Source organism: Scatophagus argus, chromosome 8 (assembly GCF_020382885.2).
Source record: "Scatophagus argus isolate fScaArg1 chromosome 8, fScaArg1.pri, whole genome shotgun sequence".
NCBI classification, from domain to species: domain Eukaryota; kingdom Metazoa; phylum Chordata; class Actinopteri; family Scatophagidae; genus Scatophagus; species Scatophagus argus.
Window position 1 is genome coordinate 20576708 of NC_058500.1, and position 14084 is coordinate 20590791.

Sequence of the window (14084 nt, forward strand, 5' to 3'; positions counted from 1 at the left end):
CAGATTCATCGATGTGACGGTGCGTTCCAGTTACATGGAAAAACTAACAACCATCATGGTAGTTTGTTAACTCACAAGAAATTACTTCATTGCTTGCTTTCATATCGCGAAAGTTGTAAATCTATTGCGCACGTCATTGCAATATTCATACTCAACGGTGTCACTACCCACCTTTAAATGTGTCACATGGAAAAATGTTTTACGACGAAAGTAGAAACTTCAACCATGATGTTTGGATGGCTTCAGACAAACAAAGAGTGTTGCCAACCGGTGCATTTTTACCAACTTTTAATTATACTATCGACTGCCACGAATTTCTTGATTTTAGTGTTTAATTTGGTCCTTCCTACGAGTTGAAGGGAAAGTAAATCAACAGGCAGGCCCTGCTAGTCGAGCGCCTATCGCACAGCAGAAGAGCTACAAGATGGCGCAAGCAATATTTGAAGTGCTTGAAGGTAGGAATAATTTGTTAATAACCACGTAGAAACAGCTGAAATAAAACCCGCACGTGTCTTTCAGACAACACCAATGAAGCTGTAACATTACAATATACTGAAAGCCCACCGTAAAATGATGCACATGCGTCTATTTTGTGATAAGAGTCAAAACATCCCACAGAGGGGCCAGTGACTGACTGTAAACAAACAAACAGATTGATTGTTTAGACATTATGGACATCTTGTGACTTCAGGTCGTTCTCGGGGTATTGAAGGTAGGCAGTAAAATGATGAAGACCCCCTCTTGCTTCCCGGACTGCATGATACAATTTTTGCAGCAGGCCGTTTTGATGAAAACATAGAGTCCAACAGTGTGTCTGTGTTAGTCGGTAGTGAATTCGGAGGGGCCGTATGCTTTCTGTGTTTTATTCTCTTGAGTAATCATTACTATTTGTCTGCATTCTTCAAAAAAAATGTATCATGACATCATTACAGAAGAAGAAGAAGAGCTGAAGTGTCTGGAGAAAAGCCGATATAAGGCTGCTGACCCAGGAACAGTGTTAAAATGTGTTTGAACAAGACGCAGGATCTCTTTCATCACCAGACCCCAGAATAGACTTAGAAACTATATTCATATTTTCTCATTTCAATTAAATCTCAATGCAGGTTTCCAGCATGTGACATGTTGCATTTTCCTCCACCCTCCTCCTCCTCCTCTTCTTCGTCTTCAGGCATGGACAACCAGACAGTGCTGGCAGTGCAGTCTCTGCTGGATGGCCAAGGTGGAGTTCCTGACCCAAACAACCAAAACGTCTCTGGAACATCCACTATTCAGTCTATGGGTATGTGTAGCAAATACAGTAAATAACAGATGACAAATTACAGTACAAGCAGAACATTAAAAACATCTCCTGTCAGAGTGGTATCCTTGCTGCCGAGCAGGACCACAGAATAAAAAGGCACCGAGCCGGTGACTCGTTGGTATTTGAAATGCTGTCTTTAACACAGTATCAGTTTAACACGAAAACAGGATGTTTAGAAGAAGGAACACGTTTACTTTGATTAGGTGAAGGTGCAAGACAGGAAATGTTATTCATTTGTTTTACTGAGGGAGACCGTAGGGGACAAGAGGCATTCGGATATCACTCTCATCAGATAAGTTGTTTAGCCAATGCGGTACGAATCCTGACAAATTTCATCCAAGGACTCGTTTAGTCAGTGAATGTCGGCTTAAACGATAACCCCACTCATTAAATATCTAGCGTTTGTTGTCTGCTCCTTTTAAATGTCTTTCTCACTTTTACTTGAATTTAGTCATTCAGCTAGTCATAAATTGGCAATCATTATGGTTACTACTTTACTGAGACTCCCTCTTAGTGCTTATTCACTAGCAGCATTTACTTTAATTCATCTAGCTGACCTTCTTGCAACTTTTGCTCATGTTTCACAAAAAAAGTGCGTGTCTCTTTTGCTACACAAGTTTAGGCTTAGTCCTTCATAACTGCCACCTTGTGGTGGTAGAAGGGTTTGTTGCTGAGGGTGACAAGTCCAAGCATGGTAAATTGGTCTCAGGTGAGTGGTGAGATTCAAGAGCGATTCTGATCTGATTCAATCTGATTCAAAGATCTCTATGGAGAGCAAGGCCCCGTCCAGAAGGGGAGGTCACAGGCAAGTATCTGGTGTCAAGGCATGCACCCATGATGCCTGGGCAGGCCAGTCTGACAGTAACAAGGGCCACTTGCCGTGTTGGCTCCCAGCCTGCAAGGACTGGTGTAGTGGGGGTCTTTTTGTCTGTTTGAATCATCAGTCAGGCAAAAGGTGAGGGTGTGCTAAATTCCTGCTGTGGAAATCAAACCATCGTTAATTCAGCTCCTCTTAACTTTCGAAAAAAGATTTGAAATAGACATTTGTTAGCATGGAGGCTATGACTGCAGCATACAGCACTTGTAGGGCTGCCGTTCTTTCTCTCCAGCGCCTCACACCTCCACGTTTGTCCCTCCTACAGACGATGAGGACGTGTTCCTTTGTGGGAAGTGTAAGAAACAGTTCAATTCTCTGCCAGCCTTTATGACACACAAGAGGGAGCAGTGCCAGTCTAGTGCGCCCTCTCTGTCCACGGTGTCTCTGGCCTCCACCGTTGCCTACACGCCCGTTCCGTCAATCAGCTCTGGACCGCAGACTCCTGCTAACAGACAGGTGAGGATAGTTAGGCTTTTTTATGTGGGTGACTGATGAACAGTTTGATCAGTGAATGATGAATCAGTTTGTCTGTAAAGGCATATTTTGTTGATATATCTGTAAACATACAGTATATAAACTGGTTATAAAGGAGAATACAAATGTACCAGCAAAATAACACATTAATTAATTTAACATTAATTTTGTCTTTTGAGACTAAGACAAATATTTATCACTCGGAATAATAATAATTGCGTGGACAGTCTTTAATAAATTAGGTAAGAATTGTACGTGTTGACATAGTCGTGCATGCTTTCTCATGTTTGAGCGTTTCTTTCTGCACAGAGATACAGCTCATATATTTGTGTATTATTTCCCACTTATAAATCAGGTGTCCACCTACATCACAGTCCCTCCCTCCCCTCTGACACACACTCTGGTCCAAGGCAACGTGCTGGTCAGTGACGACGTTCTCATGTCGGCTATCTCAGCCTTCACCTCCATCGAGCAGCCCATGGCCGCCATGCAGACGCCCATACAGGTAACACAGTGTTTTGTCAGCTGTCACTTTTCTTTGTCTATATGCTACAAAGCATCATATCTTTATGTGATGCTCACCAAAATCACTAAAAGTGTGAGATGGTTCAAGTTGACTTGGGAACTGCTGGTAGCAGTTCATTTTGAGCATACAATATACCTAAAATAATACGTATAATAATTGACTCAAGCTGCTGCCACTGACTGTCTTAGTGATGTAAACTGGCTCAAAACTTTCTTCAACTCAACATCTTAAAACCAGAACTCACACTGTTTAGCCCCCCACATCCCCAGACGTAATTCAGCCTTGGTCCTCTGTCCACCAATCAAAAACTCACTGCCAGAAACCTCGGTGTTACATTCGACTGAAACCTCAGCTTTGACCCACAGGTCAAAAAAACTGTCCAATCATTCTTCATTCAACTGCGTATGATCTCAAGACTCAAACCACTCCTCCCACAGCTTGATCTCGAAAAGGTGATCCATACCTTCATTTTCTCCAGGTTAGACTACTGCAGCTGCCTTCTGTCCGGCATCTCCCACAAGTCCCTTTATGCCTCCAACTAGTTGAGAATGCAGCAGCTACGCTTCTCACTGGTTTTAACAGACGACGCCACATCACCCCTATTCTAGCCTCCCTCCACTGGCTGCCAGTCCGTTTTAGAATTGATTTTCAGATTTTACTGATCACTTTTAAAGCCCGGGCTCCAAGTTACATAACAGAGTTGTTGACCCCCTATGAGCCTGAGATCCTCGGGTGGAGCCCTTCTGGTCGTTCCAAAGTCGAGGTTAAAGACTAAGGTGACCGGGCTTTTGCTGTCAGAGCCCCTCAGCTTTGGAACGACCTTCCAGAGGAGATAAGGCTTGCAAGGTCAGTGACTTCTTTTAAGTCACTTCTCAAAACCCACTTTTATAGACTGGCTTATGTGTGATGTCGTCTTTTTATTGTCTTTTTACTGTCCCTTTTAGCTTATTGGTTTTAAATTGTATAATTGCTGTATTTATTGTCAGTCATTTTTCTATGTCATTTTCTGTTCTTTTACCTTTTATCTTAAATTTTCAACATTGTTCACAAATTGTCTATTTATATTTTGTTTATTGCCTTCTATTTGTATACAGTTTATTGGTTTTGTTTTGAAATGATTGTTAAGCACAAAGGTGCTATATAAATAAAGTTGAAGTTAAATTGTTATTAACACATTGCTATCTGCTTGCTTTTTGTACTGCAGAGTAACTTGAGCATGCACACAGCTGGTGTATCTTATCTGCAGCACCATCACCACCATCATCATCATCATCACCAGCAGCAGCAACAACAGCAGCAGCAGCAGCAGTCCCCCCACCCACTGCCGTCTGCTCAGACACCGGCCCACCCCCTGCCAGCTGGACAGCCCGCCCAGCAGCCGCTCTCTTCACAGGTCCCTGCAAGCCACAGCAACTCTGTGGTCCAGGTGTACAGCACGCTGCCCCATATGGCTGGGGGTGGTGGTGCAGAAATCCACACCTTGGGCCTGCAGCCTTTCCATCCCGTACAAGTGAGTCAAGCTCACTGTGTGGGTGCCATCTGCAATTGAATATGTTATGCACCATTTAATTCCAGACTTCTCACTGTCAAAAATGCAAAAAATTTAGTTTTATTGAAGAAAACACCAAATGAAATGTGTTCTAAAACACTACATCGGCTGATCGAGTGCGCACAGAAGACTGAAAGGATACGCAGTCTATGACAAAGTACTAAGCCTGTGTGTCTCCCTCAGGTGCCCAGTCAGTGTGTGGAGAGCCAGTCATTCACCACCCCTCCCGTCTACAGCCCCGGGAAGCAGGGCACCAAAACAAAGATTTGCAGCATCACCGCCAACCTGACAGAGCTGGGCGACTTTGAAAAGGTCATCATTCCCAAACGGCCAAGGAGTAGTAAAAAAAGCCCTGATGGAACCACAGGTATCTGGGGAAAAGGATCAAACAGCATTGCAGTTTTTAGTTAATTAACGAAACTGCACAAGACGACATAATGACCATGCATAGTAACTGTACGATGGTGGTAGCATAAATATTCATTCACCGAATTTCACTCAGCAGAGCAGCTGAAAGGAAAAGGTCCGAAGCTGAAGTGTAATTACTGTGACAAAATCTTCTCGAAAAACTTTGACCTCCAGCAGCACATTAGAAGGTGAGTTTACCGGCCAGCGTGTTAGATTGTGCACATGTTAAACTCGAGTTTAACTCAGAAGAATCGGACTCAGTTCGCTTCCAGTCATGACTTTGAGCTATTTTCTTCCAACAGTCACACAGGAGAGAAACCGTTTCAGTGCATCGTCTGTGGCCGAGCCTTTGCCCAAAAGTCCAACGTGAAGAAACACATGCAGACTCACAAGGTAAATACTTTGTGATCCTAACTTCAGAACACTATAGACTATAGACAGTTCTCCATTTTTCGCCCTTAAAATACAATACTTCATTCAAGATTTTTTGGCACAAAGTCTATCGTTATAGCTCATGTTTCAACCGTCACCCAAGGAAGAGCCACATTAAGTAGTTTGTCCAGTCAGCGTAGCCTTCTAGTTTGCTACATCACTCACTATGGCGCTGGTCTGCTTGTAACCCCCTAATGCCAACATTTTCAGCTTATATTACAGGGCCACCAACACAATGTTTATCCACCCTTTTACTTTAGCTTTTGTATCTTTGGTTTAGAAATGCTAAACAGCAACAGACTATCAGAGAATTGCTTTTCATGCAGCTCCACACACAGCCTTACTACTCCAATAGTCTCAGTGTTGTAAATTTCAAATTGAATGAACTGTTGTCATCAAACAGCTGTTGACTGGGACAGTTGTTTGTGTGAGTATCCTGCACTGTTTGGTTTACTGCAAAACCTAATGTAAAATGTAAAGCACTTCCTTTGACTATCGCCATAAAATATAAACACATGAACACAGTAACAACAGCTGCGTTTATCTTGAAGGTGTGGCCTATGAGTGTGGCTAGCACGGTGTCAAGATTACCAATCACAGTAAAGGTGGTACCGGTGTCAACCAGTGAGGAGGATGGGGCCAATGAACAGCAGCAGCAGCAGCAGCAGCAGCAGGGTGAACCGGAGGAGGAGGGGTCACAGCAGCAGAACACTCAAACACAGGCAGAAGGCGACGCAGCTCAAACAGGTAGCATCTCGTTGATACGCCATACTGACACATCCATTCTTGCAGTGACTGTAAATTATGATCCTAAATGGAGAAGCACTAACAGATTCTGATCCAGCATCAGACTTACAGTCACTATAATGCTGATTGTAGAAACTCCAGGGGAGTTGGAGGAGAATGCGACTGTGGCTCAGGCTGATCCGAAGGGCAGTCGTCAAGTGGAAGCCATGCAGAACGGGCATCCTCAGGTGCGGATGCAGTCCAACCAGAAGCAACAGTGCCAAGCTCAGACCAAACAGATAGTTGTGATAGACAGCTCCTACCAGTGCCAGTTCTGTGCCAGCAAGTTCAAGACCTACTTCCAGCTCAAGTCCCACCTGACCCAGCACAAAGGGGAGCAGGTGAGTACAAGAGACAGGATAAGTGTGGTGTGTCAAACTGCAGGAACACAACCTTTTCATCGACAAAGGTCATATATCAAAGTGCAGTCGAAAGCAGAAACTGGTTTGAAAAGTTTACCTTTGTGGTGTGTTTTGGGTATCTAAAGATCTCAGCATAAAAAAAGATGCTGAGCAGCAGTAATTTTATTATAAAAAGCTACCAGCAGAAGAGCTCATGATGTTTCCCAGCAGTACATAACTGCATGAGACTGCAACTTTTTTCAAGCCACACAATAATAAAGAAATAACAGGTATAATTTTCACTGTCATATATTACCTTTGTCAAGCACGATTCTGGTTCTACAGATTTCTGTTCATTAATATTCATGACAGAAAGCTGTGCCTTCCAAATACATGAAAGTATATGTATTAAAAAATGATGAGCAGCAATGTATTGTACAATTAATTTGGAGTAAATGGGATAAAACACTGGATTTTATTTCTTAAATGACAGGATTACTAACCAGACTAACTTCCCTGCAGGTTTACAAGTGTGTGTTGAAGTCCTGCTCCCAGACCTTCCAGAAGCTTGATCAGTTCCTGGAGCATATCAGGACGCACCAGGAGCAGCTGACCTACCGCTGCCACCTCTGCAGCAAGGTGTTCCCCTCGCTGTTTGAACTGGGAGTCCACCAGTATTCCCACTGCTTCTGCCCCCAACAGAACACACGCAAGGAAACCACCGTCTACAGGTCAGCTCAACCCTTAACCTGTGTGTATTGATTACATATTAATGATGGAAGAGGAGAGGGAAGGCCACTGGCATATCTGAGTCGGCTGACGCGCCCGCAGTGTTTTTGACCCAACACAACAGGTAGCTGAGGCGTGTGTGAGGTGTATCAAAATATTATGCACTTCAAAAAGGCAACTGATAACACACTTGGACCTCATCAGCTTTGTTTTTGTAAATATATGCTTATTTTGAATTTGATGCCAGCAACACTTTACAAACAAGTTGGGACAGGAGCAACAAAAGAGTGGAAAAGTTGCGTACTGCTTAAAAAACTCTTGACCAAAGCTTGTTGGTTTTGGTATTGAGCCTCAGCTGATTGCTGTTGCACCATGTGACGAAGCTCTCTATCAGACCTCTTATATCAGAGGACTTAAAGAAGTCATAAGATTTGTGGACAGTAAAAATATACATGCCAGTTTTATCCTTTTAAAGATTTTGCAGATAGCCAGCATCAAAACAAACAAAGTATCCGAGCTGTCTGTAAATTAAGCAGAGCGTGATGAACTTAACATTTCTTCCTCGTCTGGGCTGTTCATATCATTTATAGAAACAAATGTTAAAAATCAGAGCATCCGGGCTGCAGTTTGTCCTCGGATCCTTTTATGTTCTTGCTTGTCTGGTATGACTGGTATGCTACCATCACTCTTCAGGTGTGTGAAATGTCAGAGCAGATACTCTACCCAGGAGGCACTGGAACAACATCTGCTTACTGCCTCACACAGCTTTCCCTGCCCACACTGTCAGAAGGTAATACACACTCTGATGTGAACAGAATATACACTTTTGGAAAAGCTGCCCTTGTGTAATGACTTGACTTTAGTTTACAGTTAGTAGTCACAAGTCTCCCATGCTTGATGTCTTGGCTTTAAAATGTGCAGTTGACCAGTTTAGGGTTGAGATATTTAAGACGTTTTAAGACCTTGGTGCAGTGTCTGATCTGCTGTCTTTCCTGGCCATCAGGTTTTCCCGTGTGAGAGGTACTTCAGACGCCACCTCCCCACTCACGGCATTGGAGGGAGGTTCAAGTGTCAGATCTGCAAGAAGGCCTTCAAGACAGAGCACTACCTCAAACTGCACACACGTATTCACTCAGGTCTGAAAGGCTGTCGTCAGCAGCTGATTTGTCAGCCTTTTGCTGTCGATGTATCTCTGGCTAAAATGTTAGCATGTGTATCAGTGATTATTGTATCATTATCATCATTAATCAATCACAATCAAAGTAAAAGTGTCAGTTTGATTTTTTTTTTTTTTTTTTTTAGGTGAAAAGCCATACAAATGCTCCCTCTGTGAGGCGACGTTCAACAGGAAGGACAAAGTGAAGAGACACATGCTCATCCATGAACCCTTCAAGAAATACAAATGTCCCTTTAGGTGAGGCTCTCCAACAGAAAAGCCTGAGTAGCTTAAGTCACTGAAAAAGTCCCTCTTATTTAGTTCTTTCTTCCCTCCTTTTTACTTTTTTTTCCTGTAGTTTTTTAGGATTCTTTCCTTATCAGATTGTTTTTTTCTTTCAAGTCATTTAATTTAATGTGAAGCTAACTTTTCTGTTTTTTTCATCAGGACACATGTTGGCTGCACCAAGGAATTCAACAGACCGGACAAACTCAAGGCCCACATTCTGTCACATTCTGGTGAGTGAATAACACCAATAATAATTTTTAGCAGTGATGAAACTTCCATTCCCACAGTGCCTGAAGATTAAACAACGGCACTAACATCAGATGCAGAAGCCACTTTCTACCTCCAGTTTAAAATACAAGAGTTATTTGTATCACTGAAACTTCAGAAAGGACTAGTGGTGTTATTATATTGATGCTTATAAAGTCCTCTCTCCTCCAGGTATCAAACCCTACAAATGTCTGTTCTGTCAGAAGGCCTTCAGCCGCAGGGCTCACATGCTCGAGCATCAGCAGTCCCACACAGATAACTACCGCTTCAGATGCTCCACCTGCAACAAAGGATTCACCAGACAGAGCTATTACAGAGATCACAAGTGTCCTGCAGCAGGGAACGGGACAGGAACTGAGGGAGGGACCGGAGAGGCAGAAGGAGAGGAGGTCGGACGAGGTCCGATGGCAGAGGGGAAGGATGGAGAGGATGACGGGAGGAGAAGCAGGTTCGCGAATAAAGGGAAAAGGACACGGACTGGTGGAGACGAGAGAGAGAAGGACGAAAGCTCAAAGGGCAGCCGAGAGCAGGTGGAAACAAATGAGGAGGAAGAGGAAGAGGAGGGGGAGGAGGAGGAGGAGGAGGAGGAGGAGGCGGCAGAGAGGAGGAGTGACGAGGGTTGTCGGGCTGCACTGACTATCAGCACTATGGAAGGGCAGGCGGAAGGAGAAGAGGAGGATGACGGGATGGAACGTGGTGGGGAAACGCTAGAGCAAATTCAAGGCACTGACCAAAACTGTTTACAACAGCCATGTTTGTAGTTTCAGGCATCATCTTTCCTAAATGTTTCCTGGACATGAACCAAACAAACTCCAATCCATTATTAAAAAACAATCAGGGAATGGGAAGTTCTTTCATTATTTGTTTTAAATTAAAACGTTTTTTTTTTATGTGTGATGAGTCTGACATTCAGTTTCTGCCCGTGTCATTTGGCGGTTCCTCTAATTTCTCAGATTACCCAGTGGGAGCACAGAGAATAGGGCTATATCCAAATGTAGCAAGACGGTAACAAATGCATCAAAGTCCAAAGTGTTGAGGGCTGCCCAGTTCTACAACCGAGTCCACAAGCGGGCTCATGCAGACATCGTCAGTCTTATCCCAGCTGCTGCTATTACCCAGATTTTCATCATAATAAAAACATAGTGAAATAACCAAAGTCTGGTTATAATTTGTATGGCCTAAATGTGTTATGTGTTATCTGGCTGTAACATTTTTTTATGGATTAACAGAAGTGAGGCCTTCCGTTGACTGAGTACAGTTTGCAATGGTGGAAAGATCTAAGTACATCTACTCGAGTCTGATATTTCAGCACAAATTTAAGGTGCTCGTACTTGAATGTTTCCTTTCCATGCCACTTTCTACTTGTATTCCTCCTCATCTGAGAGGGAAATACTGTACTTTGTACTTTACTACATTTTCTGACAGCTTTAGTTACTTTACAATTTAAGATTTTTACAAACAAAACACGTGAAGAGTTCATAAAATATGTTTTGTTAATTTAACCGGACAAACTGTTTACAAAAGTACATCTGAAATGATGATGAGACCTGATTAACATGCCTACAAAATAGTGCTCTAAACAAGTTGCAGGATGGGCACCGACCAGTAAACAAAGTGTATCTAAGAAGAGGTCATTTAGCGTGTGAAAGTGTACGGGATACGCCAGATAGTCTGAGGAATGATACTAAGATGAGATTTATAGGATTGGTCAAGAATTGAATTAAAAACAGACACTAGAGTTGTTACCAGTAAGCACTTTGTGTACACAATACTCGACAGTCTGGTGAAATCAGTTTTAATTATATAGACAAAGGGTGGATCCCTCTTCCTGAACTAACAGTTACTAGACTTTCCGTGGTATACCAGCAGTTAGATAGATTTTGGAAAAGGTATACATGTTTAGTGAAATGAAAAAGAGCTGTGTTCTGGCTGTCACGCTAATCGAATGAAGATGACAAACACATTGTTTCTGGAGTTGATTATGGAAGCAGCTAAAGAGTGAGCCATCTTGTTTACATCCCATCTCTGTTGAGATGGCGAGGCCTGTGCAGTACAGAATTAAGGATGTATAACTAAAAGATTTTGTTCACAAAGCTCAGTGAGACTTTCACTTGTTGTACGGCTTTAGGTGTTCCTGTGTAAACTGACATCAAGACAGTTAGGACGAGGCCATTACAAATCTGGATGCAGCTGTGTTGTGTTCTTGTCTGACTGAGCTATTAAGGCCTGTGGAAATGAACACATCATACTCACGTTAACAATTTAAAAATGATTCCATCAGTCATCTAAGGCACAAACACACACATTTTTAATTTAATTTATTAAGTTTCTATATAGCACATTTTTCATGTACATCAGAAATGAACCAGGAAAAAGAAAATATAGTGTTACCATAAACCTCTTATTAAAACCTTTCTTTTACAAAAGAAATTTGTTATTGACAACATTTACAACATGTTTTCATATACAGGAGAGAGGCAGTGGTTTAATTATACATGGAAAACTCTGGAGAACCGATGAGAACAACAGAAAAAAATGTGACTTATGAAACTGACATATTTGCTTCACTGCTACGTCCCCGGGATTTTAACGTGATCGATCCAGAATCGGGGTACAGAATCTGTATCGGGGGAAGGTCTGAGGCAAAAATGTAAAATAGGCAACTTTTACCAATCAACCTTTCATCACGATACATTCATCATATCACGCTGACTGTGCAGTAGTTGTTATCACAGCTGAAGTCTTAATTAGCCATCGAAACAGGCCATGTGTCACCAGCTTAAGTATAATAGCTTTTCCATGCTGGTGCAGTTTCTTCATCTAACTCCACCTGCTTGGTCTGGTTACCAGCCAACCAGCACCAGAGTCCACACTATTCATTCAAGCACGCAGCCCATAGGGTGGATAATCTCTGCTGGCATCAAGCTGCTAACAGGATACCTGATGCCTGAGGGTTGCTTTAAGAATAAGAAAGTGGAGGGAAATTTAAAAAAAAAAAAAAAAAAAAGTGCTTTGCTTGGTCAGATTAACAACACCCGAATGCACCGCTCCTCAGTAACCACATCTGTGTTTTCAGTGCGTAATTAATTAATTAAAAAAACACTCTTAAAAAAAAAAATAAAAAAATCAACCACAATTCCTGGCGTTTTTATTTCATATAGATAAATCAGATTAATCACATTCTTTAAGCGACATGTGTAATGTCAGCCAAACTAAACCAAACAGGTGTTTGCAGTTATAACAGAAAGACTGTTTCTTTACACTCAATGTTGCATTTCACAGTGGTAAAGCATTTACAGGTTTGATTATGCACACACAAAGTAAGCTGTCATTGGGATCCATAAGCAACAGCGAGAAACTTCACGCAACTTCGCATCTTGAACACATTTGAAAAAGGAAAACATTTTAACTGTCTCAGAAATAGATTTGAAGCAGTATCTCTGTGCATAAAACTGCAAAGACATCAGAGGAATTTTGAGTGTTACAAAGCGAAAATACTCAGAGGTAAAATGTTACTTTAAGTGTAAAAGGGAAGACAATAGTTTCAAATACGGCACAGCATCATTTTGACAGCTTTTTAAACTCAGACAAACTGGATTTATTTTTCTTGTGAATTTAGTGTTTGGGGAGTTAAGATTTGGTTTGACTTGGATTTGGGGCTTTTCACTTTGTGTTTGTATTCTGACACATCAAACACATCTTGGGTGCTGAATGTGCTGAACGCCACCTTATCATACTTGGTTCAAGTTCAGGATCTTTTTTTTTTTAACAAGATCAAAAATTAAAAGAAAGAATGTATAAAATGTCTTTGAAGCTGATATTGAGCTGAATGACTTCTCCCAATATACTCTCATCCAAGATGTCCAATTCCACATCACAGCGTACGAACTCCAACCCTATAAAACTAGGATCGGTTAAAGTTCCGTTGAGGTCTTCCACATTTCTCACCACTAGAAATAATGGCGGTAACAACACTTTTCACAATCACTAAGTGATTGACAGATCAAACCAACAATACAAAAATTATACCTCTTGTTGCATGCCTCTCAAATCTCTTTGAAGCACCGGGATTGTCTGTTACTGAAGCGTTAATTTAGAGCATCCCTTTTTATAAATTCACTAAGTCAGAACTATCAACTTATTATTGCAATGTATCACAGTTGACTTTAAAAAAGGACACACCTTAGATATGAGTACAGATGAAACTCAGTAAGAATTGATAATATGATGAGGAGGCGATTCTAAAAGTGGATGTAACTCAGTGAAATGCAACAAACAATCTTAGAGCAACAAAGTTTACTTTTTGGTGAAATTAGAAAAAGAATACCCTCTCAACCTTGCCTTAAAATGCAATACGTTGACATTTTCCAGATGCTTTAATGCAGAGCAACTTAGTTAACTAGTCGAAGACAACTTGTCAAGACACGCCTGTTAGAAGCTACAAGTCCGAGGCCACCCTGTTATCTGCCGTGACATGATCGCATGTGAAGAGTGAATGGCTACTGCAGTCCCACCAAGCAGATGTCATACAGGATGAGTTTTCATGATCCCATGCAGAATTTGCTGCACATTCTGAGAGACGGAAGCAGTTTCCGTGTTTTGGTTAAAAAGAATTTTTCATGTACCAATCAAGCATCGAGAGGCCTGCAGCGATCATGGAGCTCGTGGTAGACGTATATCCCAGCTCATTCAACAACATGCACACAAAAGTCTCACACATAAACCCACAGAAGCACCACACAGTTGTGTGTTAACACCTGAAACGCCCGTCCTTTTCTGAAGAGGCTCCCTGAATTGAACTCCTGCACCCACCATTTGAACTTGTCCTGGTTTCCTCTCACTCCTGTCCAAAGCCTTCGGTCTCCTCTATGGCAAACATCAGCTTCTCCTTCAGCTGCTCATAGCTCTTGTAGGGTGGCAGGTCCAGTCTGTTGAAGCTGGGCGAGTTAAA

General features: G+C 42.0%; 2 protein-coding genes across 7 annotated transcripts in view; one reads left to right on the forward strand and one right to left on the reverse strand.

The window, feature by feature from the left end:
• znf341 (zinc finger protein 341) lies at positions 1 to 12259 on the forward strand. Of its 5 annotated transcripts, none has more exons than XM_046397089.1 (16): positions 1 to 19; positions 1169 to 1279; positions 2443 to 2633; positions 3007 to 3156; positions 4382 to 4687; positions 4910 to 5093; positions 5229 to 5322; positions 5437 to 5527; positions 6118 to 6313; positions 6446 to 6693; positions 7216 to 7424; positions 8116 to 8212; positions 8426 to 8558; positions 8725 to 8836; positions 9026 to 9096; positions 9305 to 12259. In XM_046397089.1, exons 2-16 carry the CDS (start codon positions 1171 to 1173, stop codon positions 9892 to 9894), a joined length of 2781 nt encoding a protein of 926 aa, XP_046253045.1. In that variant the 5' UTR covers positions 1 to 19; positions 1169 to 1170; the 3' UTR covers positions 9895 to 12259. The 5 variants fall into 5 exon arrangements, with proteins under 5 accessions (XP_046253045.1, XP_046253042.1, XP_046253044.1 ...); XM_046397086.1 differs by lacking the exon at positions 1 to 19 and adding an exon at positions 352 to 455; XM_046397088.1 differs by lacking the exon at positions 1 to 19 and adding an exon at positions 352 to 455 and having other exon boundaries at positions 5232 to 5322.
• itchb (itchy E3 ubiquitin protein ligase b) overlaps positions 11437 to 14084 on the reverse strand; it is a 22575-nt gene continuing 19927 nt past the window's right edge. The window contains exons 24-25 of one of the 2 annotated variants that reach the window (XM_046397093.1): positions 13946 to 14070; positions 11437 to 13029 (exon numbers count right to left, since the gene is read on the reverse strand). In XM_046397093.1, coding sequence (XP_046253049.1) covers positions 13971 to 14070 — 100 coding nt within the window. In that variant the 3' untranslated portion in view covers positions 11437 to 13029; positions 13946 to 13970. Of the gene's footprint in view, positions 14071 to 14084 lie in introns of both variants that reach the window. The other variant, XM_046397092.1, reaches the window with a different exon arrangement.

Coding starts and splice junctions, on each gene's coding strand:
- znf341 (XM_046397086.1), top strand. CDS start 425: ATGGCGCAAGCAATATTTGAAGTGCTTGAAG. Junction 4,688..4,909: donor AGCCTTTCCATCCCGTACAA/GTGAGTCAAGCT, acceptor TGTCTCCCTCAG/GTGCCCAGTCAGTGTGTGGA. Junction 6,314..6,445: donor AGGCGACGCAGCTCAAACAG/GTAGCATCTCGT, acceptor TGCTGATTGTAG/AAACTCCAGGGGAGTTGGAG.